Here is a 26753-nt window from a genome sequence, read left to right as displayed (position 1 = left end):
GTTCCAGTCAAGCTGGAGCACCCTTGATTCCTCTTCCTTAGTCAGTGCGTCTCTGTCTTGAAACAGCTGCCCTTTGTGGTTAAAACTGACCCCTATGATAACCTAAGTACTGCTGTGACCTACCAGGTCTGGAGTGCTTTACAGTACACATCGATCAGGCGTAACATTCTGACCACCTCCTTGTTTCTACGCTCATTGTCCATTTTATCAGCTCCACTTACTATATAGGTGCACTTTGTAGTTCTACAGTTACAGACTGTAGTCCATCTGTTTCTCTGCATACTTTGTTAGCCCCCTTTTACCCTGTTCTTCAGTGGTCAGGACCCCCATGGACCCTCACAGAACAGGTACTATTTGGGTGGTGGATCATTCTCAGCACTGCAGCAACACTGACGTGGTGGTGGTGTGTTAGTGTGTGTTGTGCTGGTATGAGTGGATCAGACACAGCAGTGCTGCTGGAGTTTTTAAACAGTGTCCACTCACTGTCCACTCTATTAGACACTCCTACCTTGTCGGTCCACCTTGTAGATGTGAAGTCAGAGACGATAGCTCATCTGCTGCTGCACAGTTTGTGTTGGTCATCCTCTAGTCCTTCATCAGTGGTCACAGGACGCTGCCCACAGGACGCTGTTGGCTGGATATTTTTGGTTGGTGGACTATTCTCAGTCCAGCAGTGACACTGAGGTGTTTAAAACTCCAGACAGCACTGCTGTGTCTGATCCACTCAGACCAGCACAACACACACTAACACACCACCACCACGTCAGTGTTGCTGCAGTGCTGAGAATGATCCACCACCCAAATAGTACCTGCTCTGTGAGGGTCCATGGGGGTCCTGACCACTGAAGAACAGGGTAAAAGGGAGCTAACAAAGTATCAGAGAAACAGATGGACTACAGTCTGTAACTGTAGAACTACAAAGTGCACCTATATAGTAAGTGGAGCTGATAAAATGGACAATGAGCGTAGAAACAAGGAGGTGGTCATAATGTTATGCCTGATCGGTGTATGTGCTAGAGTTCTGTTGATGATCTATTAAAATACATTTTGTTGGATTTGTTAGATTTCTGAATTGTGTGTGTATACACTAAATGTCCAAAAGTTTGTAGACACCTGGCCATCCAGTGTTTCATCTGAAATCAAGGGTATTAATAGGGTGTTTGACCCCAGCAATAAAAACCTCTACTCTTGACACTAGATGCTGGAACATTGCTGTGAGAATTTGAATTCAGTGAGGTCAGGTACTGATGTTAGATGATTAATTTTGGATCACAAACACAGCTCATCCCAAAGGTATTGGATGGAGCTCCAGCACTCCACAGAATGCAGTTCCACTGCTCCACGACCCAGTGCTGGGGGCTATATACCCAATCATTGCATTGGGCATGGTAACCTTAGGCTCAAGTGCGCCTGCTTTAAAGCATCTCATTCTACTGATCAGTGGATTCTATGAAGTTATATGAGCCGAATGTGTGCAATTGAGATCCTGTGCCAGGAACAGAAGCATCTTTAAGTAGCTGAGTAGCTGAAGGATTGTCTACATACTTTTTGACACAGTGCTTGAAGATAAAGATATCACACAGAATTTGCTTCAAAGTTAGAAAGATTTTATTAATTGTTTCTTTAGCTAAAAAATTTTTGCATTCATGTAGGGACCGCCTGGACCTAGAGGACAGCGAGGGTTCATGGGACCACCTGGCTTTCCTGTATGTTACCTTTTATCTGTCTCTCTGAAACATAGTGATTAAAACTGTTTTTCATTTCTACAATAAAAGCTGATGTGTTCCTCAGGGAGAGCCAGGAGGGCCAGGGTTTGCAGGACCTCCAGGTCCAACAGTATGTTACAAACACACAGATGGAATCATATTTCTATTTTGCTATACATGTAAGGAATTTAACATTTGACCTTGGCTTACAGGGGCGTGCAGGACCTAGAGGGGCAAAAGGAGTGACTGGTGTCAAAGGACCCCCAGTAAGAGCTCTCAAAGATTATTCCTACTCATACATTACTATACGTTTCTTACTGTAAGTTATGGCAGTAAAGCTTTTTCTCTCTACAGGGGCAGCCGGGTGAGAGTGGAACGAGAGGACCGACTGGCCAACAGGTGAATATCACAAACAGAGGATGTTGTTGGGACGTGATTAACTGTCATCTTGTCATAATGTTTCCTAACTATGTAGTACTATCGTAGGACCCGTGACTTCTGTGCATTACACAGTGTTATGGTTTATCTGTGATCTGTATTGACGTGTCATGTGGTTTGATGTTAGCTTCAGCCTTGTTACGTACCACTCGGCTCCACAACCACAGACACCCAGACTGAGGGCCGTCATTATTATTTCTTGTTACTCATCCAGATTCACCAAGCTGTCCAACCTCAGCAGTCTACCAAGCTCCATCTGTGTAGGCTCGACACCCCACATTCTTAAGACCTCTAGCTTCTACACATCTTTACTGTACCTTTGGCCGGTCTGTGGAACAAAGCCCAGAATTTTCAGAAGGACAGAAATGTAACTCACCTCATTTTGGGCTGTTAACTTACTCAACACAGCAAAACTTGAATGTACTGCCACACAACTTAACCAAGCTAAGCCCATGACTGGTGAAACATGGCAAACTTTTGTGTTACGTATTTTGGATTTCCTGCAAGGTATACATTGAATATGGACACTTCCTCCTTTATTTAATTTTGCCTGTGATGATGACCCCCCTGTCATTCAGCCATCTATTCAACCTGCCCTGAAGATCTGTGAGAAAGATGTGCATTGACTCTTCAGGAAACAAAAAGTGAGGAAAGCACTAGGACTAGATGGTGTATCACCCTCCTGTCTGAGGGCCTGCGCTGACCAGCTCGCACCTGTATTCACATCGATCTTCAATAAATCACTGGAGCTGTGTGTCAGACCTTCCTGCTTCAAATGCTCCACCATAATACCAGTTCCCAAGAAAGCAACCATCACAGGACTGAACAACTACAGACCCGTTGCTTTGACCTCTGTAGTCGTGAAATCCTTTGAGAGACTGGTGCTCACCCATCTGAAGAACATCACAGATCGTCTGCTAGACACTCTGCAGTTTGCATACCGGGCAAACGGGTCGGTGGATGACGCAGTGAACATGGGACATCTTATCCCTCAACAGCTTGAACATCCAAGAACTTATGCAAAATTTCTGTTCTTGGACTTCAGTTCAGCCTTTAATATGATCATCCCAGGACACCTACACAACAAACTGATCCAACTCGGCGTGCCAACCGCCACCTGCCAGCAGATCACCAACTTCCTTACTGGCAGAGAGCAGCAGGTGAGGTTAGGAAAGTTCACCTCAAACATCCAGATCATCAGTACAGGCGATCCACAGGGTTGTGTTCTCTCACTATTGCTCTTCTCACAGTCATTGGTCTCATCCGAGACAGTGACGAGTCTGCTTACAGACGGGTGGTTGACCAGGTGGTCCTTTGGAACAACCTGGTGCTGAATACAGTGAAAACAGTGAAGATGATAGTAGACCTCAGTAGATGACAGGAGCCCTCCAACCCTACCAGCACTCACCATCCTGGACAGAACTGTGGAGTCCTGCAAGTTCCTGGGCACAACAATCACCAGGGACCTGAAGTGGGACAGTAACATCAGGGACATCATCAAGAGAGCTCAGTAGAGGATGTACTTCCTGCATCAGCTGAGGAAGTTCAACCTGCCCCAGGAGCTGATGGTGCAGTTCTACACAGCCAGCATAGATATACATAGACATACATCACCGCATCCATCACAGTGTGGGGCAGCTCAGCCACCAAGCATGACCTCCACAGACTGCAGTGCATCATCAGGTCTGCAGAGAGGACAACTGGGGTTAAGATGCCCACATTGCTGGAACTGCATGCCTCCAGAACCAGGAAGCATGCAGAGAAGATCTCTAGATAGATAGATAGATGGATGGATGGATGGATAGATGGATAGACAGACAGACAGACAGATTTTTTTTTGTGATCCTGGAGGAAAAGTAGCACTCACACAACAAAGGGCAGTTATAATAATAAGGGTGATACAATATATACAAAAACACCTATCTGCAGGCATATACACAAATAGAAATATACAAAAATATGCAATTATAATTATTATTCAAATACTGAATAAATTGTCATTATATTACTGAATAAAAGTGTGAGAAAGTACAATATGTTGTTTACCATCCTGTGAAACAATAAAAATTCTTGATCACCAAAAAAAAGAAATTGAACTCACCTGTGCAACATTAGAGAGAAGTTATTCTTACTGTGTCTTCTTCCACCTCCATTTTGATCCAATAATGTCACCCAATCTACCAAAGTCCCTAACCATTCTGTGCCCTTTGTTTCTCAACTTGCATTCTAAAGCCACTTTTCCACCACACGATACCGACTCGACTTGACTAGACTCTACTCGCCTTTTTTGGATTTCCATTAGGCAAATCTGGTACATGGTACCTGGCGAAATTTTTGGTGTCACCCCCGTCGAATGGGGATTTGAATGGAAAGGCTTCTCCACCTCATTTACTGTGGCAACTCAGTAGCCATCCAGATTGTCAATAAGGACACTTCAAAAGGCCAATGCCCTCAAATCCTATCAAATTACCTATCATCACATCCCTCACAAACTTCTGATATTCTGTTCATTTCCTTATTGTGCCACCTCCAGCTCAAACACCCAAGTGTTCTGCCCTCTCACCCTTCTTTTTCTTCTGCTTCCAAGCTCATTGGGTATGGTCTTCTCAGGTATAGCACTCATACATCTGGACACTAATAATTACCCCATGGGGACCATAAAGTAACAACTACTGGTTGTGAAGGGAAACCAAAATTCAATCAAGAGCATATTGAAGATGCTTTTTAATACCTAATGTAAATGTGCAGGAGATGTTTCGATGACCAGGTATAAATATGCCCTGATTAAAGTTGGTGTGTTACAGGGGGAACCAGGTCCTGACGGCATTGCTGGCTTTCCTGGAGATCGTGGCCTGCAGGTATTTTGTGTATTCCTCAACTGCAGAGTAAATTCTAGTTTCACCCATGTTAATTAACCCTGCCACCCTGGACTATATGCTTTGGTTGTGTATGTCTGGAAAGATAACGCTGTTTTATGTTTACTATATCAGTAGGTAGAGAAGCTAAATAATAACTTCTTAATTATTTTTTTGTTTGTTTGTTTTAGGGGAAACCAGGGAAAGATGGGCCACCAGGTCCCAAAGGAGATGATGTACGTGCTTTTGCTTGATACTGATTCTAAAGTATAGCTACAGCAGTTTTGTCAAAAAATGAGCTCTACTGTTGCACCTGTTATCAAAACCATTGTCCTGAATCAAACCATTCAGATGATGTCTTCTGGTCTTCTCAGACTCGTTGTATCTCATTTTAACAGGGAGAAAGTGGAATTGAAGGGGAAATAGGGGAGCCTGGTCTACCAGGACCTGCAGTAAGTCTGTACTGCATTGGTCCTCAAGAGGGGTTTACATATAGATTGTATTTTTCAAATGTCTTTATGAAATCGCAGAGTCTTGCAAAGTTGTTTGAATGTTATTTTAGGGTACCACTGGAAAGCCAGGAAAACCTGGACCCTCAGGTGATCCAGTAAGATTACCTAAACTAGTCCCTTTAAATTTTACTTATGCATGTTTAGTTTAGCTTATAGGAAAATGTGGTTTCTTATTAAAACAATTATGCTGTCTTTCTGTTCCTGTGTCCCTGCTTCTAATTATTTTGTTCAGGGTATTAAAGCAGAACAAGGCGAGAAAGGTGATCCCGGTCCCAAAGGAGATCAAGTGAGTTTTTGAGGCTATTTCTGAAGAATCATTCTAAACCTTCCACCTAAAATTACTTTTTATAGATACAAAGCAAAGAGGAAAGTAAGCCTACTGCCTGTGTAATTCAGAAAGAATCTAGATGTCATCATTGGAGGCTTGTCTCTGTGTTTTACAAGGGTCCTCTTGGTCCTCCTGGTAAACGTGGATTTAGAGGTCGAGGGGGTCATTCTGGTGTTCAAGGAGAAAAGGGCCCAAGTGGACCTGCTGGGCCACCAGGACCTCAGGTCAGCTTAGCTTGCTCATTCTTTAGTTTGTTACTTTGCTTAAAACGAGCCTCCTAGAAGCCACTGTAATCATGTTTATTTCTGTAGGGCTTGGAAGGAAGCACTGGAGAGCAGGGGAAACAAGGCAAGGATGGACTAAAGGTAATAAAAGTGCTCTAGGGCATGGGTTCACAACTCCCACTATGCTGGATAGTTGAAACATCTCCCTGGCCCAGCACACCAGATCCAGTTCATGAAAATGTGATAATCAATGATTAGAGGTATTTTGGGCAGGGGATAGTTAAAACTGTGGGTCCCCAGGACTGTAGTTGAGAACCACTGCTCTAGAGAAAGCTTACTAGTCACATACAAATGTCTAGAAAACATTTTCTGGAGCAATAATCCCACTGTCTTCAGGGAGATCGAGGCCCTCTTGGTATACCTGGAGTTCCTGGACCTAAAGGTGACAAGGTACACAAGAAGAAAACTACTTGTTTGCTGATGTTTCAACAGACTATATTTGGAGGCATCCCTTAAAATAATATTAGACAAGACACAGAAACTGCATAGCTTGTTGTAAAATATTGATAATGTCAAGACTTTTTCTTGAATTCAAAAGGGTCGCACTGGACAAAGTGGATTCTCTGGTTTTCCAGGACCTTTGGTAAGATGTCGGTTGTAATGAAATACTGACTGCAGTCAAGATAATTGATATTTCTAGTAATGGTTCTCATGCTCATTGTAGGGGCCAATGGGAAAACCAGGAGAGCGAGGACCCGAAGGAGATCCTGGTATTAAGGTTCCCGTGTACATAAGAATTCTAATTTTGTTGTTAAAAGCATTTTAGACAGCTCCAAAAGCTTGATGTGACATTTTATTTATGTTTTTAATTCCTCAAATGCTCTTTTGGAATTTTGAACTCATTGTTATATGATTGTACAAGCACTAATAATTTTCGAAGTATGTGGCATTTTTGGGTTTGTTTAAAATGTCCTAGTTTGGGTTTGCAGGGTGGTCCAGGGCTCCCAGGAGTAGCTGGATCTAAAGGCCTGAAGGTATAGTACTGTACCTTATATGGTTTGGGTTTTCTATTTGATTTTTTTTATTACAGAATCTTAAAGGTATATTCTTTCATTGCTAGTATGCTCCAGTGAAGTATGCTGCAGTGAATGAAGCAGCTTTGATCATGTGGCATTGTGCCATGGCCAGGGACATCACAACATCTAAAGCAGTCAACCAGTAACAGGGACATCATAACCCCTAACACCCTCATCCAACAGAAGGACATCCTAAGCCCCAACCCAGCCCACCAGCACAAGGGACATCTTACCCAAAATGGTCATCTAAAAACGGGGACATCCTAACCCAATTCTCCAGCTTGCCAAACTCCATCCCAGTTTTTCAGCAGCAAGGACATTTTAAACCCAACCCAGTCTTCCAACAGTAGGGACATTCAAATTCCCAACATATTTGTCAAACAGCAGGGATTTCCTAACCCCTAGCCTGATTGTCCAATAGCAGGGATTTCCTAACCCCTAGCCTGATCGTCCAACAGCAAGGGATTTCCTATCTCTAACCTGATCATCCAACAGCAGGGACATTGTAACCTTTATCCTAGTTCTCCAGCAGCAGGAGCATATCCTAACACCACACTCAGTCCTCCAGCAGTAAGGACATCCAAACTTCCAACCTAATCCTCCAGTAGTAGGACCATCCTAACCTCCAACACAGTTGTTCAACAGCATGAACATCCTAACTCCCAACCCAGTCCTCCGATAACAGAGACACCTTAGCCTCTATTTAAGTCTTCCAGCAGAAGGGCATTGTAACCCCTATCCCAGTGCTCCAGTAGCAGGGACATCATAACCCCTAAACCCCTTACCCAACAGCAGGGACATCCTAAGCACTAATCCAGTCATCCAACAGTAAAGACATGCTAACCCGAACCTCCTCATCCAACAGCAGTGATATCCTAACCCACAACCCAGCCCTCCAGCACAAGGGACATCCCAACCCAAACTGGTCATCTAATAGCAGGGAAATCCTAACCCAATGCTTCATCTTGCTAATCTCCTTCCCAATTTTTCAGCAGAAAGGACATTTTAAGCCCCAGCCCAGTTATCCAACATTGGGGATGTTCAAACTCCCTACACATTTGTCAAACAGCAGGGATTTCCTAATCCCTAACCTGGTCATCCAACAGCAGGGATTTCCTAACTCCCTAAACTGGTCACCCAACAGCAGGGACATTGTAACCTTTACCCCAGTTCTCTAGCAGCAGGGGCATCCTAATACCCCATTGAGTCATCCAACAGCTTTCAGCAGCAAGGACATCCAAACTCCCAACCCAATCCTCCAGCAGTACGGCCATTCTAACCCCCAACCCAGTTGTCCAACAGCAAGGACATCCTAACTCCCAACCCAGTCCTCCAGTAACAGGGACATCTTAACCCCCATTCCAGTCTTCCAGCATAGGGACATTGTAACCTCTATGCCAGTCCTCCAACAGTAAGGACATCCTAACCCCTAACCAAGTAACCCCCAGCCCAGTCTACAGCAGCAGGGACATTCTAACCCCCAGCCCAGTCTCCAACACCAGGGACATTTTAACCCTTACCTCAGTCCTCCAGCAGCAGGGAAATTCTCATCCAGTTCCCAAGCAGTGGGGGCATCCTAGCCCCTGATACATTCCTCCAACTGCAGTGAGATCCTAACCCCCAACCTAGTCCACTTGCAGCAGGGACATTCTTACCCTCAACCTGGTTGTCCTATAGCAAAGACATCTTAACCCCTGATAGAATAGGATGCTAAAATCACCAATGTGAAACACTGGCCACAGGGATATAAACCTCCCTAGCATTGTGTAAGCGTTGGCTCCGGGGCTAGGCCACCGCTGGCCACCAGGGGGAGTCAACGACCCAATCCAGCCAAATGAGCCACACCTGCTCAGGGGGCTTTATAAGGGCTGGGAAGAAGACACACTTTGCTGAGTCTTTGTTTCACAGTTCTGGCAAACAGACCAGCCGGTAATTTCAGGTAGAAGCTCTAGAGAATTCCTCTCGAGCTTCTTTCTCTCTGTCACTTCTCGAGCCTATCCTCTTTCTCGAGTTGTGTCTTTCTTCCTAAAAAAAAAAAACGTAAAGCAAGAGAAGGAACAGGTTTGTCCCTTTCTCCTCTTTGTTCTCCTTTGGGCATTCTCTTCTGTTGGGAAAGCAATTTTTCAGTTAGCATTTTCTCAGTGTTTGAGAAAGCCAGTCTTTACCCTGGCATCCTTTGTTCTGTCCCCGCCTAAGCGTTAGTAGGTGGGTTTTCATACTGCCTTTTGTTTTCTACCCAGGATGTTCCCTTTTAAGGCGAACCCTTCCTGCACCACATGACGTGGCCTCTATAGTGCAGTGGTAGAGCACCGGTTTATCAATGCGGTGGTTGCGGGTTCGAGACCCGGTCGTGGGTTAATATATTATTTCAATCATACCTTCCAATCACACATAAGCTTAGCGTTTGGGTTCTGCATTCCAAAACCCTGTGGTGGCTCACCCAGTTGGCCCCTGAAACACCACCCAGATGGCCTGTTCAAATCCCACCTCTGGCAAGCCACCTCATTACACATTGGGCTGTGAAGCAGTGGAAATTTTCTCTCTTTAGTAACAGAGCACCATCCAATACCTTTGGCATGAGTTGAAGTGCCATTTATGCTTGTAAAAAGTCTGGCTTGCAAAACTACACAACCATTTAATTCAATCCTCAAAGAGCAGGGACAGTACAACCCCTAATCCAGTCCTTCAACAGTAGAGACGTCCCAATCCCTAACCTACTCCCCCAACAGAAGATTCATTATAACCTCTAACCTCAAATAGCAGAGACACCCCAACCCCTAACCCAGTCCTCCAACAGAAAGATCGTCAAAAGCCCTAACCCAGTACTCAAAAGACAAAGACAATCTAATCCCAACCTAATTCTCAAGGAACAGGCTCATCCTAACCCTTAACCCTCTGGGGTCCATGAACTCACCCACACATCAAATTCAATGTTTCTATATGCAGTGATACAGCACAGAAATACAGTTCAAACATTTACTGAATCTGTAGAGTCACCCTTTCCATTCCATCTTATCATGAGATCATATGAGACTCACATCCAGAGTTATGAGGCTATGAAGAGGGGTTGAGAAACATGTCATCTGCCTCTTGGTGCATTCATATTTCTGTCTACATTCTGTGTGAAACTGACCAATGGACACTCAGGAAATCACTAAGCACTGACCATCACACCAGAAACCCTTCGTTCTTCATTCAGTCCACATCAGAGACTCATGTGAAACGGCGTGCAGAGAGTTTACAGCTGCTGAAGTTGCTGCAGCAGTTTTGGAAAGTAGTGATGAAGATAACGGAGCGTTTTGATATGAACCATATGAGGATCATGATATATGAAGAGCCTTTAAAGGAGAATTTAAGAAGATACAAACAAACCGACAAGATGACCTCGGATCACAGAGGGTTAATCAATTGCTCAATAGTCAGGAACTTACTGACCTTATCTCAGTGCTCAAACAGCAGGGTTGCAAACGCCAGTGCAGTCTCCCTCTGTCTAAGCAATATGGTCAAAGAGCAAGGCCATCAGAACCACGGTGGCAAACGGGCATTTGCCCCAACACTTTTCACAGTACTGTGGCGACGCCCCACCTGTTTTTGCGTTCAGTTCACGCACATAAAAACCTGACGGAATGAAGTGCTGACTAGCATGGACAGACATAGTGAAACTGAGCGGCAGAGCCAGTCAGAATCTTCATTTCAGCTGGGAGGCACTTTTAGACCTGCCATGGTTGGTGCAGACCTGTCCAACTTTTTTCTGTAGTTCAGTTTTGTCATGCGACTTCGCACCAAACAACGGAACCACGCTGATTCTCGAGAGAATTCAACACTAGAGCACATTTTTTTTCACTGCACATTTTCCCTGCACTGTCTACACAATCTGCTGCTTTAACATTTCACTCTTTACAAGCGCTCATAGCGTTCCTGCACTGCGAGCTGCTGTAGATAACGAGAGAGAAGCAATAAAATAATAATATGCGTTAGATTTTGGTACATGGACTGTGGAGCGTCTTTTTAGCCAAGCATCAGCGACCTAATCGATTAAATTGAAACTGGTATATACAAAGACGTTAAGTGTATCTATTTTCTGTTTTTCTGTTTTCATGGTGGTGAATATGAGAGTAACAGAGCACTTGCATCCCTGCAAAACTGCAGATCAATAAACAAACATCCTCGTGTGTATTTTAGTCCACTTTAGCCCTTGCAGTCCACCATCCACTTACACACTTTGAAATAAAAGGAGTATGATTTAAAAAAAATATTCCATTAGTATCTTAGTAAAGTACATGTACCTGAGCACATGTAACTAGTTATTACCCACCTCTGAGTAGGTTTATAAAGACATGTTCTTAGCATGACATGAAAGGCAAATTTAGTCAGTGGCCTAATTGCATTTCGTAACTCAGCCAGTGGCTTTTTTTTTTTTTAAACAATATGTTTCGCCCCACCACTTCATGGAGACATGAGACTAAACCCTGCTTAAAAGATCTAATTTTGTGTTTATTTTTATTTAGGGCCTGCTAGGTTTTCCAGGCAGTCGAGGGCCGGACGGGATTCATGGTGCCCCTGTAAGTTAGCTACATATTGGAGATTCTCTGGTAAATGGGCACATCATACTATAGAAGCTAAGTAAAGTTCCATTGCTTTTCAGGGACCCACAGGACCACCAGGACCCAATGGAGAAGCTGGTCCTTCAGGTGCAAAAGTAAATAACAGACAGTGTTTGTGTAGAAAAGTTGTTTTCTTTTTCATGAGACATTCACAATAAAATGTCAGGCCATAATGACTGAGGATTATGCATAACTAATTCTATGATGTTCTAGGTTTATATGCCACACATTTTCTCTGTTTGTCCAAGCAGGGTTTACATGGAAAGCCTGGTGATCCGGGTGTCCAAGGTCCTGTGGGAAAAAGAGTGAGGATTTTATTCACCGTTATCCTTTTATCAAAAAGTCTTCATCAAAAAACTTCAGGACAAATGTTTACATACCAATGTAATTCTTAACAAAGCTGAGTTTCACTAATATGATGCTGGGTTTTAAAATTTGTAAAAGTTCTGCATGAAAAGTGACTATTTTTAATTTTTTGTTTTTTTGCAGGGGGATCCTGGAATTAGGGGACTTACTGGTGAACCTGGAAAGCCTGGAGTAAAGGTAAATATTGCCATGAAAACAATGTTAAAGTACTTTAATACTGTAAAGCAGCTGTGCCTGAATCTCTTCAGCCATGATTTTACATATCTGGCACTTGTTCCTGAATGCTGCAATTATCTGGGCCTTATAAAAGAAACATCTGTACTCATCTGTCAAATATTAAATGTTTAGTTATGATTACAATTTCAGTTAGTATCTTATTTAGGACAGAAGCTGTTATAGAATAACATGTCCAAACTCATAACATATCTTACCTCTGGATAGGAAACAGTATTACAGAACCATCATGACTCGCCAAAATAATCCTAAATACTGTCCTAACTTTTAAGACAAATGGTAATGTATATTGTATTGTAAGAGTGTTACTCAGTTCATAAATATAAATCGACTTCAGTTGAGTAGCTTAGGATTTCCAAGCTTGAGATACAATAGGATAGAAAGTTTCTATAATACAAAAATAATAGAAAAAAAGTAATCCAGAAGTGTTGTGGCCCAAACTGTTGCATCCTTTTTCATCAAAACCTCCGCTTGCAGCTTGATTTGCTACTAGTTTTCTGCACTCTTGTATTGCAGCACATGTTTAAGGTCAAAATGTACTCCTTAGTAGCTTTAGGTTATGCTAACATGTAGGCAAACATATGTGTTTTCCTCAGGGCATCAAAGGCAGAGAAGGAACAAAGGGGCTTCCCGGCAGCCCAGGACAGAAGGTTAGTAGTGCATGTTTTTTTTTCTGGAGATATTATAATATTTCAAGTTGAGAAGTTAAAATGTGGAGTTCATTAACCTTATTCACAGAATGTCTAGTCTTTGTGGGTCAGAGTTCAGTATGTTGCTGATTTCCCATGTCTTAAACTTCTGGCTGGCACACATTAATATAATATCTGAATTAATCAAGGAGTTTAATCAGATACATTTTTGCAGGGAAATGTGTGCTGGACTGTGGCCCTACTGGAGCCAGAGGGAACGCATTAACACAACACAAATATTTTAGATCTCACTTATGAATTAATGTCTTACCAGGGTGGTCATATGAGTAACAGGGTTCACATAAACCTTAAAGTGGAAATCAAGTGATTTCCATAGAGAATAGTTTCAGATTTTCACCACCGATGTCCAGTGAGAGCAACAGTGGCTACATGTTCTAGCCAATGAGTGTATATATCTTACATATCAGGTAAACAGATATTACATATCAGGTATATCAGACCCAAATGTGTGTATGTGTGTGTGTGTATATATATATATATATATATATATATATATATATATATATATGGTATACAGCCTGAATTTGGTATAAAGCTGTATTTGAATGAAAGCTCTACCATTGTGGATCAGAATAATATACAACATGCTGCAGCTGAGCTTTAGCCTCCACTACTACAGATGGGTCAAAGAGTCTAACTAGGAAAATGCATTACACTGTTTACAGAGTTAGTGGTGTTAATAATTTATCATCATAATGCATTATTAATATGTTACCTTTCAGCTCATAGATCCATCCTTCAATTTATATATGTAACCATTTATCTGTGTCTTCATTTGTGTTCCATACCTCACATGTTCTTGCAGGGAATTCGAGGGCCAGATGGTCCTAAAGGGAAACCTGGTCGTCCAGTAAGTACTGAATTTAATTTAGTTTAGTTAATTTAGTTTTAATTTAGTTAAAAAATTGTTTCTGGCACATGTTTATTTTCACATAGAAGGAATCAGGTTAGATACTTAACCTTACTGAATGGTGCACTGATTGCAACACAGCTGTTTCACCCTAGAGCTTTTCATACATGATACAGTAAACTGTGCCCACCAGGACAGAATTACTAATATAAAGTAACGCATTGATTTCATAGGTATTCATCTCTGTAACAATGACATTTGCTCTCCGCAGGGGCCCCGAGGCGTTCCGGGACAGAAAGGTTACCGAGGACCACCTGTAAGAATTCATTGAACACTGTACTCTTAATTATTCAATTATGTTCCAATCCATGTTAATGTTTACACTATTTCACAGGGTATAGAAGGAAACATAGGTCCATGGGGTGAGACTGGAAGTCAGGGACCACCAGGAGACCCAGGGCCTCAAGGGTCAGCGGGGCCCATGGGGGTGCCCGGTTACCCTGTACGGTTTATTTATTCACTGGATTTACTGTTTTTCATAGATCTGGGAAAACATCCTGTCATTGCATCCATGCTGATGTCATTATATCTTTAATTTTCTCATTCAGGGTAAGGATGGGCCATCAGGAGCTACTGGACTTCAAGGAGACAAAGGTGACAAGGTCAGTTAATCATATCTCAGTTGGCTCTGTTCACCTGCCTGTATGTATTTTCCCCAGGTTATGGTCCTATATGATACGATTGTGAATGTGTTTGTTTTTTTATTTTATGCAGGGGTTTAAAGGAGTAGCTGGATTGAGGGGAGTTGCTGGTGTCGATGGTGAGGAGGTAGATTATTTATACTGTGTTGATACCATTGGTGAAGTTGTGCAATGTTCCGGTGTTCGAATATAACATTAGAAAGAACTTAGCTCTAACTGGGGCATTAAATGAAGAGCTTCCTTACTTCCACTGATGTTCAGAGTCGTGTTATTTTAGGGCAGAATGGGCGAGAATGGACCAGTTGGGCCTGCAGGACTTAAAGGACTGTCTGTAAGTATTCATTCATTCACTACTTTGAGATTAGACTTCTGTCTGATTAATGTTCTCTAAATTGGGTTAGTAATTAGTTTACAGTTTGATTGATAGAGTATATGCAGGTCGTAATAAAGCCATGTCCAGCATTGTGAGCATTCTCCACAAGGGGGAGCACTCAAATCACTTTGCGTCACTGAGAGAGAGGAAACCCACACCAGCAGGATATCACAAATGCATGTATGTAGCTTGTGGTCATAGAACGTGTACATGTATATGACATAAAGTTAAATGTTTGCTGTTCAAAGTAAAATGGGCTTTCTTTTAATTTTTTTAGAGATTTTTTTTTTTTTAGAGATTTTTTATTTGATTTTGTTTCTTCTAATACTGATACAAATAATCTGGAAAATGTGTAAAACATGGAAAAAAAATGTTTTAGTGATGACTTCAGCCCAAGAAAGTGCCCAAGAAACCCTTTTTGAAAACTGCAGTACTGACTGGAGGGTTTGTCTGTCTTTACACTGACCTACTGTCAGTCACATAAGACACTCCCCTATATCACATCACTCTGCCCCCGTCTCTGTCTGTTCAGCTCCGAAAACATGGTGGAATCCAGTTAGCAATTACCACAGGTTCTAGTACCGCGGGGGGGAAAAAGCAAGCTGTGCTGCCAAAAACATAACGACATAAGGCAATAAACAAGAATCAACACTGGAGGAACTTTTCAAAGATGGAGTTATTACATATGAAGGGGATAATGTTGACACAGCATTAGCGATGTTCTTCCTGGAAAGTTGGTTTCTCATTCAAACTTTCCATTCCACCTTAAAAGCTGCTATAGAGGTGATATTTTACTGGAAAACTTGTGGGATCTAATTACAAAGAAAAACAAGACAGCAAAGGCTCTCTTAACTATTCTTGAGCAGCAAATCATCATACACAAATGGTAAGTGTACATGAGCTTGTTACTTTAAAATCGCCTCGGACAAAAGAGACACGGGACTTCGACGCTCGTTCTGGCCAAGCAGTCTGAAGAAGGACTTGGATAGAATGATGAGATGAAATGTGTCTCTGAATAAGTGACATGTAATGGTTATCATAATGGACCAAAGAGAATAAATGATTGCTTTGCCGTGGGAAGAACAGTATAGAAGGTGTTCACAAAACCCAGAAAAAGTGTCTCACTGCCATATTGTTGACATTCTATAGCATAATGTATGTATGAACAGTCAACGCTGGCTATGGCTTCCAAATCAAGACATCAAGAAAATCTTTGAGTCCTGATTATGCATTATTGCCTGTGATAACATATAAGCTACGTTTGCATTTCAAGCCTCATTTCTCAAATCCGATTTCTTGCTCAAATCTGATCTCTCTGACAGGATGGTTCACACTCGTTTATGTAAGTGACTCAAATCTGTCATTAATGTGATTAACCGGTGTCCTGAAATGACCCTCATGAACACATCCTACTCAGTAACGTCACGCGAATGAATCACGTGCATCATCAGCACAAACTAACGAGCAGAACGAGCTTTGCTGAGAAGATCATTAACTCTGATCAGCTCTCAGCTTCATTATTAGAGCGAGACGAAGGAGAAAAAGGTGAGATGAGCTGCTTTTCCACCGTTTACAGGCTTTAACTTCTGTTCGGCGCTGCTGCCATGGTAACACTGAATGATGGAGTGATGGAACAGTGGAGAAAAAGCACATGAATTCCAATCGGAGCTTCACTTTCACACGAATCAGATACGTATCCGATCTAGGACCACATATGAAAGTGGCTCAGGTCGGAGTTTAAAAAGATCAGATTTGTGTCCACACAGCTCTGGAACATCAGATCCGAGTCACATTAGGGCAAAAAATCTGATTTGTGCCACTTCAGCCTGGTAATGTGAACGTAGCCATAGTCTATAAAGATCTATAGATGTCTATAATTACCTTTTAAATGCTGCATCTGTGTACATCACAGGAGATAAACGCTTACATCAAATGGCGCATATCATGATTATTTTATCTGTGGAGAAGTCAGTCACACCATCAAACGTCATCATGATCACAAAAGTGAGTCGTATCTGTGTTTGGTGTTGATGTTAGCTTAAGTCACGTGGGCCCTGCCAGTGTATTAACTGTCTCTCAACTCATTATTTAGATAAAGCAAAAGAGATCTTGCCCTAAATAGTTAGATTGCATAAGTCAGTCATCAGTCAATGTCAACTGTCAATCATGAACAATTCTCAACTCTTGAACACAATCAAGGTCAAAACTACAGAATTCATCCTTCACCTAACGGTGGACCTGTGACAGACTGATGGGAGGAGACTTTGGTAACGTTATGGGGAGATGCTGAGAGCTTCTCCTGTTTATTCTCGCTATCCAAAGATTTCTTCTTGGCTGGCTCAACTCTTCAGCCTCTTTCCCCTTGGGCAACTAGGATGCTATAAAAGCTACACCGGTTTATTTTTTGTTGCTGTTGTTATTATAACCATGGCTCTATGACCACTGATGTCGTTGCTGGTTTGATCGGTGCTATGTCAACAATATGGGGGCACTGACCAATTTGACGTCAAGCAACATTAGTAATGCCATACTTTTATCATCTGTATTTAAATAGTGAAGTAAAGCAACACACTTAATAAACAGCCAACCTCATAGCTAGAAAGTGAAGTCATGACAAAGCTCATTAATGCTGGCAAACTCTCAATGAACCCAATGCTGGTCATCGTTGATTCTACGGCCATGCTTAGTGTTGATGGGTAGGAATAGGAAGTGGATCCCAATCACTGGAGTAATTGTGTATCTTCAATTTTGACTCATGCGCCTTTATTAAGTATGAAATCTTTAAAAGGCCCTGCATAGTGTGTCACTGTTCAGTTAATCCTATTTTACTGTTTGGCCTTAAAAAGGAACAGATGACGGACACTGCTTTTACTAAACTGGGCCATGTGTGTCGTAGGGTGAGAAGGGAAGTCCTGGACCACCGGGTGTTCGTGGACCAAAAGGAGTCAGCGGAGCCAGAGGCCTTAAAGGACCGCCGGGAATAAAGGGCTCTGCTGGACAAGAAGTGTGTAGGACTTTCGGCAGAAAGTACAGTAATACATTCAAAGGTTCTGTACAGTACTGTCCAGTATTTCCCTGCAGCACATGAATGTATCTGACTAGCTTTAGGTTTTAGAGCGAGGGCTTAGGTTTAAGAGGAGTGGTGTCTGAAAAGGGGGGATTAGGCTTTATGGGTTTAAGTTTAGGGTTAGACTTAAGCTGAGATAGAAGTGAATGTGTTGGTGTTTTAGGGACAGAGTGGCTCTCCTGGACAGAAAGGACACCCTGGACCTCCTGGAGAAAAAGTAAGTTTTAAATATTCACACCCACATTAGTAACTAATAAAGAAGCCCATTTATTTGTCTCCTACAATAACCTATGTGTGTGTGCACAGGGTCAGCCTGGAGCCAGAGGCCGTTCAGGTTTGGCAGGAAAATATGGTCCAGGGGGCAACATCGGGGCAGGGGGAGAAAAAGGTGCCAAAGGTGAAGATGGACTTACTGTGAGTAACCACACTTTCTGCTATACGTTGTACACTGTCCACTACACAATACGCACTGTTGACTACATATTACATTCTGTGCACTATACGTTAAGCACGGGCCAAAATATGCATTACCTACTGTCCACTATGCATTATGCACTGTACACTATACGTTATGCACTGTTCACTATACATTACCCACTGTACACTATATATTACCCACTGTCCTCTAAACATTACAATCTGCTGTCATGCACTGTGCACTATACATTACCCACTGTGCACTATACAGTGTCCATTATACATTATGCACTGTGCACTTAACATTACCAACTGCACGCTATACATTACCCATGTAATTGGTGTATTAAAGCACTACACATTATGCATTCTTCACTATACATTACACACTGTACATTATTATCCACTGTCCTTTAAACATTACAGTCTGCAGTCCACTGTACATCATGCACTGTCCATTATACATTACACACTGTACACTATACCTTACACACTGTCCAATATACATCATGAACTGTGCACTATACATTACACACTGTCCAATATACATCATGAACTGTGCACTATACATTACACACTGTCCAATATACATCATGCTCTGTGTATATTACACACTGTACATTTTACATTACACACTGTCCAATATACACCATGAACTTTGCACTATACATTACACACTGTCCAATATACATTACACACTGTCCAATATACATCATGAACTGTGCACTATACATTACACAGCGTACACTATACATTACACACTGTCCAATATACACCATGAACTTTGCACTATACATTACACACTGTCCAATATACATTACACACTGTCCAATATACATCATGAACTGTGCACTATACATTACACAGCGTACACTATACATTACACACTGTCCAATATACACCATGCTCTGTGTACATTACCTACTGTACACTATACATTACACACTGTCCAATATACACCATGAACTGTGCACTATACATTACACACTGTCCAATATACATCATGCTCTGTGTACATTACACACTGTCCAATATACACCATGCTCTGTGCGCTATGCATTACCCACTGTATACTATACATTACACATTGTCCAATATACGTTAAGCACTGTCCACTATACATTACGCTCTGTTCACTATGCTTTACATGCTGTCTTCTAAACATTACACACTATTCACTGTCCACTATACATTACACAGCGTGCACAATACAATACACGCTGTCGAATACACATTACGCAGTACGCACTACATTACACACTATCCATTTCACATTACACACTTACCACTACACCTTTTGCTTTACATTATGACCTGTGCATCATACATAAAACACTGTCTACTATACATTGTTCACTATTGATTATACAATACACAGTGTCCACTTTACCTTACAGAGCTTTTACTGATTACAACATCCTATTCCATCTTTTCACACATGAACACAGAAATGTTTCATCTACTATCTTTTCAGGGAGAACCAGGACTTCTGGGGCCTCCTGGTCCGGAAGGTCCAGCAGGACTGACAGTGAGTTTTTAAGCCTTTTGTTATGTTTGAGGCTTCAAATCTTTCCTCGATTCATCTCACAAAGCACATCTGTAACGTAGGGTTTACCGGGAAACAGAGGCTTTGCTGGAGAAACTGGACGTCATGGACCAAAAGTAAGTTTCGTTTTTATAATCAAAGCCCACATCATCACTGGTTTCACGTTGACGTTCAGGAGATAGCATGTAGCATGCACACTTAAAATAGACGGTTCTTCAAGTGTTCTTTAGTTCTATTTTGAACCATAAGTTCTGTATAGAACCATATCATGCTTAAATGGTTCTTTGCATGGTGATTTTTTTCTTCAGATTGATTGAGAATGTGTAGTATATAGTTTTATATAGAACCTTTTTAACAAAGAACCGTTGAAGAACCATCCTTTGTAAGTCTGTGCAGTTAACCCAAACTGATGTTTCTCGTAGGGAGATGCTGGAGAGGGAGGGCAGCCTGGGGCTCATGGGGAGAAAGGATCAGCGGTACACATTTTCAACTATAAAGCACCACATATACTTACATGAAGTTAATAAAAATGGTTTTAATCTTACTTTTGCAATCATATTATACTATTTTTGTGTTCCTATCAGGGCTTTAGAGGCCAAAAAGGAACTAAAGGAGAGACTGGAAAAAGTGGTGAAAGGGTAAGTTCTGACAGATGTACTGGGTCCTTGTAAAGATTCATGCTGCTGGGGCAGATTTAATGCATTTTCTTGTTCCCAGCTTGTCCCAGAGCTTGCTATGGTCAGGGATCATCTGCTTGGCTGTAGGTTCAGGGGCCCAAACTTGGACACTTGGAAACATATTGGGTCCAGTTAAAAGTGCAGTGGTCAAGATTCAAGATACAATTATATATCTAATACACCTGGAACAATTTTTTACTCTTTGGATTTGCTTCCCATTCCCACCCACCAAGACAAAGCATGTATTATCCATAGAGTTCACTGTTATTTCTTTTTAACTTGATCTCTCCTTGTCTTGTATATTACTGTAAAATGTTATAAGATATTATTATATTTGAGATACATGACAGTGATTCAGAGTGGTTTGGTGTGAAATGGTTGATTCTAGAGACTCAGATGTCTTTACAGTGGTGGTGACAGAAACCAGGGGTCGCCATGACTACAACACAAATATAGCCATTTTATTTACTATCCAGAACCACCAGTGAACCAACACGAGTCTTCTGAGCTTATATGGAATGTTGATGATGGAAAATAGTGGAAAATCTGAAATAATAAGTTTTCTTAGGGGACTATTTTTCCTCACAGTGCCCTGCATGTATCCCTCCACCATGACTGTTTTTAAAAAATATGTTTCAGACTCAAAATGTTCTTAAAACTATCATAAAACAGTGTCTCAGACATCAGGCAGTGAATTCATATCCATTTCATGTAGTAACTTTCTGTGAGGGAGCTTTTAGAGGTGGACGTCTGGTTCCTATCACCACCACTGTGAACAGTTCTGACTCGGTAAGTTTCTGTAGCCTGATAATGTCCATTTGGTCATAGCTTTATAAAAGTGTCTGTAACTTGGTCATATATTACATTATCATCTACTGATCTGTCTCTTCTGAATCAGTTCAGGTGTGCAGTTATGACACTTACTAAATAACAAATAACAATAATGCAGATTAATCACCATAACGTGCACAATATCACAGAGCAAATCGTCAGAAAGATCAGCGCCTCAAGTTTAACCTGCAGTTTGAACCTTGTTCATATCAAATAGCTGTTTAAAGACAATGTGACAAAGCCTGTGGTTTAAGGGTTCTGCTTCTGTTGCTCTAGGGGTCAGTGGGGCCTCCAGGATCTAAGGGTCCTCCTGGAGAGAAAGGTAGACGAGGAGCTGCTGGACCTCCAGGGGACATAGGAAATAAAGGTCAGCTAGGGCCAAAGGTGAGTGACCAGTTCTATTTATTTATTTATTTATTTAGTTAGTTAGTTAGTTAGTCAGTCAGTTAGTTAGTTGCCTTTGCAGAAAATCAGGAAAACTGTAGTGAAAGGTTTTTGATCACAGAGGAGCAGAACTTGAGGGAATGAGTGTTTGTGTTTCTCACTAAGGGCAAGAACGGCTTTCCTGGGAAAAAAGGCAACAAAGGCGTGGCTGGAAAAGCAGTGAGTTAAATTCGATCATCATTTATTCTTTATTTCCTTATTATATGCTAAATATTTCCTTAGTGCTCTTTGAATATAATTCTTACTGCTTATTTTATACCCTGAAAAGCAACAGGAATACATCATCGTTAGATTATCTGTTCTAAAAACATTGAGTAAATTATTATTATTTCTTTTTTTCCTGAAGGGAGCTCAAGGCCCAAAAGGAAAACGAGGCCCTACTGGGGAACCAGGAAAACCCGTAAGTATCCTTGTCAGAACTGCCAATTCAGAACTTCAGTTCAAAGCCTTACACATTATCTGATTAAAGATAATTCATATACGTCATCATTTTTCTTAATTTTGCTTAATTTCAGGGACTTGGTGGCACGGATGGTTTGCTTGGAGTTATTGGCAATGAAGGATATCCAGTGAGTTAATTTGTCGATTAGGCTTTAATGACTTGCTGCAGTTAAGTGCTCTGTTTATTTATTTATATTCTATATTTTTCTTCCACATATCACACAGATGTTTTATGTGCAAACCCAGTTTTTTATAGCTACATATGAAAAGATCAATGCAAATTCAAGAGCATTTAAAAGCAAATTTAAGACAAAAATGCTAAAATCGACCCCACAGGGTTAACCTGAGTCTTTTATCCTAAAAAACCTGGTCTAGACCCCTCAACAAATAACATAATATTTCCAACCCCACCAGCCTCAAAAAATTCAATTTTATTCCCTGTATCTCATTTATTTCTAAAGCCCTGAAATCACTAATTACCATATCTTACCACCAGTACTGTAATTTATTTTTACTATCCCCAGTCCATTACTGAAACTAGCTTGGTCAAAGCTGTCAGTGTTCTTATTGCATCTGCAGATCCTGTTCAATCTCAGTGTAGCGTTTGACCAAGTGGTTCACTCTTTTCTTTAGTACTCTCTTTGTTAGACTTCTGCACAGGGGGTTCCTCAAGGCTCAGTCCTAAGACCATTGATCTTCTTCTATATAAGCCCTCTCAGCCAAATGACACTGTACTATATGCATGTATAAAATCCATCCCTCAGGCTAAAGCAGCTTTAATAAGCACCTGACGTATTTACCCAGTCGTATCCATAGCAGTCGATCAGCTGGTGGTTTGAGATTGGAGCCTGAGCTTGACTCGTGGCCTGCCTGAACTAATGCTATGCCCAATTTCTTTAAAGAACCCTATCAAAAATTGTTCTATATAGCACCAAAAAGAGCTCCACTATTGATATGAGTTAAAGAACCCTTTTTGCTAAGATTGTAGTAACTCATCAGTATTAACTCATCAATATTCATTTACAGGGTGATCCTGGATATAGAGGACCCCCAGGAAGACCTGGACAGCCTGGCAGTCCAGTGAGTGGGTGAAGGTTTTTAAAGCTAATTGTGCAAAATAGATAAATATTTTATTTATTGTGTAATGTATAAAACTAACACACAGGGCCCTGCTGGAGCTCCTGGGATACAGGGGAAGCAGGGAGTGCCTGGACCCAAGGTACTCAAACATGCAACACGCAAATTAAGCACTTATATTTATGTCAGCCAAAGTTTCACCATGTGAGAACTTTCTCTGCAGGGTTCCTCTGGAGACACAGGAGAGCCTGGTCCTCCAGGGCCACTCGGACCAAAGGTAGATTGTAATGAAAACTGAGAACATTACGTAACTAAATCAAAACTCATTTCATACATACAGCAAATTCAGATTGTGTCGTTTTAATGTAGGGCATTCCTGGACTTAGAGGAGAGAAGGGAAGCGCCGGTCCTCCGGGACCAAAGGTACCATCTGCTTTTCTTCAGCAAATCTAAATAAAGCTTATTTGATTTCAGTATTGAGTCCATTCAGTACATTGATAGTTTATTGTCAAATCTCTTTGTTTTCAGGGATTTCCTGGTACTAACGGCATGCAGGGACCTGTTGGACCACAAGGACAGAAGGTATTTGTTTATCTCAGAAGCATCAAGCAAGTCATATGCCTCACTACTGGCTTTACTGATGTTTACTTTCAATGTTAATCTCTTTTGGAAGGGGAAACAAGGTGTTTTAGGACCTGTGGGCCCACCAGGGCCAAAAGGAGAACAGGTAATCAAACGTATGTACTGTCGTGAGTAGCATTTAGGATGCTTTCTGCATTTCTCAGTTGTTTTTGCCGTTTCAGGGTGATGTGGGCCTCCGTGGCCCCCCAGGCTGGCCAGGATTCCCCGGTGTTCCTGTGAGTTACTTGGCGAAATTAGCGGTCTTGTATATTTTCAGAGTGATTGAACTGGTCTAATAAAAGTCCTGTTTTTCCTTTGCAGGGTCTTTTTGGAAAGAAGGTTAGCGTGGTCCCACTAAGGAGGAGGTTTTTCCTTTTATTTTGCTTTAAAATAATCTTGATAATCACTTTGGTGTTTCTACCAAAGAAACACAAAAGTGCATCACAAAATGTAGTGAGTGTACATCACTGGACAACAAGTGCAACACTGCAGACCCATACGGGGTGTCGGTGGTTCACTGTTTGTGCCAGATTTCAGGTAAATGTAGTGAAGTTAGACATAAATCCTACATCACACAAACTACTGTACATTAGCTGCTGTGTCTATGGGTGTGATTCTGCAGTGCTGAACACAAGTCAGAAACCTTTCATTTATTTCAATTCCAGTCAAAACAGCCAAGAAGTACAAGTTCTCCATTTTTCAGGAGGTATTTGTGAGATTCGATGTAAGATAGTCAAGGTGAAGAAAAGGAGTTTCCAAAACTGATTATAAGCTACAGAGAAAATGGGACTCCTAACAGCCACCTGGAAGACCTGGTACACTAAAAATGACAGTTCCTTAAGGGTTTCTTTAGTAACGAAAATGGTCCTATATAGAACCATGAACACTTAAAGAGCACTTTGCATGATTAAAGGTTTCTTGCATCAATAAATGGTTCTTCAGATTGATGGACAACGTGCATATAAAACACACTCTCTATTCCTGAAGAACCCTTTCACCATGCAAAGGGCTCTTTGAGTGTTCATGATTCTATATAGGACCATTTTCTTTACTACAAACCACCAAAACCCATCAGATAAACAGCACTTAAAGCTTTCATCTCTGAGAGAGAGGAGAAAATCAAGCTGCTTCAGATCTGAAAACATCCACAGGTGTTTCTGTCCATCCTTCCACTGTGAGAAGACGACTCAGCGCTGTGGGTCTGAAAGGATGTGTGGCTGACAAGATGAACCTCACTGAGAAAAGGAGACGGACACATCAAACAAAGAAGCTGAACGATGGACTGACCACCCCAGAGTCCAGACCTCAACACCACTGAATGTGTTTGATTACTTCAGAAAATGACCAACCAAAAATGGACAATTTGTACTTAATGGCGTTTTGACTGCAAATTAAATAAATGAAAGGTGGTCTCTGACTGTTGCACAGCACTGTATCAGTTCTGCAGAAAGTCCTTAATGCTGATCACCTTAAACAGGGAATGAAGGGCGTTGGAGGATTACCTGGACCAAAGGGGGAGAGAGGAAAGAAAGGAGAACCGGTATGCAGGTCCATCAGTTTACATAATCAGTTTGAGACAATAAACTCATAGTAAAAGTTAATAGGACTTTATTGTAGTTGATATTTTGGTGATAAAGTCTGATAGAAAGTGTGCTGACGGTGCACTGATCCCATCATGTTCTCTTAAGGGGAAACCTGGTGCTCCTGGCTCACGGAAACCAAGACAACACATTCTACCGATGAAACACAGAAGTGGATCACGAAAAGTTAGTATGAGCTCAATCAAGGAAATTCAATCTATCACTGATGTTTAGGTTGGATTCACGATTGTCAAATCCCTTCCCCCTTCAGAAAACCAAGGTAAAATCTTTGAGAACGCTCAGAACTCGGAGCTCTGTTGAGTCTGATGAGGGAAGTCCATTAGAGCAGATCGGCTGGCCTCAGGGAACCATGGACAGCCCCGCCACCACCTGCAGAGAGTTAGGCCTCATTCATCCACACCTCTCTGATGGTGAGTCTTAAAGTTTCCATAAAAAACAGCCTTTTGAATAAACCTGCACTTCAGACAGGAGGCCTGTTCGGTGGACGACCTTACACAAGATTGTGGAGGACTTTGTAGAAGAGTTTGTGGAGGTTTTTGATGTCACAGTGAAGCAAAAATGTCTTCTCTCAATCAGTTTCTTAAGCTGCTTTCCCTCTGCATGGTACCAGCTCGACTCGACTTGGCTTGATTCTACGCGCTTTTGGTACCAGCTGCTTTGTTTTCCACTGCAGATCTGGTACTCCCTCAATGTAGTTGGTTGTCATAGCGACGCCAGATGAAACTGCCATGATGTGAAGGAGATTTTGTTCAGAAGAGGCTTACGACAGCAAAACAAAAGACTGCTGAAAACGTCTGAGTTTGGGAAAGACTACATCAGAGTTCAGATGACGAGAGAATTCTGGTTGCTCAAAGAGGCTACGCTAACCTGGTAGCTAACGTTAGCATATGTGTTTAGCAATTCTCTCCGATCAATCAGCAATCTGTGGCGTTTTTACATCACCTTTTGGTATCAGCTCAGCTCATTTGGAACCTCAACGGAGATGGTGCCAAAAAAAGTACCGGCTATCTTTTTATTTATAAAAACATGCCACTGTAAATAGCAGCCTAATCAT

The 26753-nt window shown here is 41.7% G+C and overlaps 1 protein-coding gene and 3 long non-coding RNA genes across 4 annotated transcripts; all 4 read left to right on the top strand.

Moving 5' to 3' along the window:
- The first annotated feature begins 2071 nt into the window (after positions 1–2071).
- LOC118812988 lies at positions 2072–5236 on the top strand. The gene is made up of 3 exons (XR_005007603.1): positions 2072–2105; positions 4949–5002; positions 5191–5236. It is a non-coding gene; the product is annotated as an uncharacterized LOC118812988 (long non-coding RNA).
- LOC118814115 (collagen alpha-1(XXIII) chain-like) lies at positions 5234–12284 on the top strand. The gene is made up of 11 exons (XM_036579776.1): positions 5234–5266; positions 5398–5451; positions 5562–5606; positions 5744–5797; positions 5956–6063; positions 6151–6204; positions 6460–6513; positions 6662–6706; positions 6788–6849; positions 11995–12048; positions 12233–12284. Exons 1-11 carry the CDS (start codon positions 5234–5236, stop codon positions 12282–12284), a joined length of 615 nt encoding a protein of 204 aa, XP_036435669.1.
- A 653-nt stretch (positions 12285–12937) lies between these two features.
- On the top strand, positions 12938–14218 carry LOC118812987. The gene is made up of 3 exons (XR_005007602.1): positions 12938–12993; positions 13859–13903; positions 14175–14218. It is a non-coding gene; the product is annotated as an uncharacterized LOC118812987 (long non-coding RNA).
- Positions 14219–14322: 104 nt separating this feature from the next.
- LOC118812986 lies at positions 14323–14705 on the top strand. Its single transcript, XR_005007601.1, has 3 exons — positions 14323–14405; positions 14512–14565; positions 14678–14705. It is a non-coding gene; the product is annotated as an uncharacterized LOC118812986 (long non-coding RNA).
- Positions 14706–26753: the final 12048 nt, after the last annotated feature.

The sequence above is a fragment of the Colossoma macropomum genome, unplaced genomic scaffold, assembly GCF_904425465.1.
Source record: "Colossoma macropomum unplaced genomic scaffold, Colossoma_macropomum, whole genome shotgun sequence".
Classification (NCBI taxonomy): Eukaryota; Metazoa; Chordata; class Actinopteri; order Characiformes; family Serrasalmidae; genus Colossoma; species Colossoma macropomum.
This window is presented reverse-complemented; position numbering and strand designations above follow the sequence as displayed.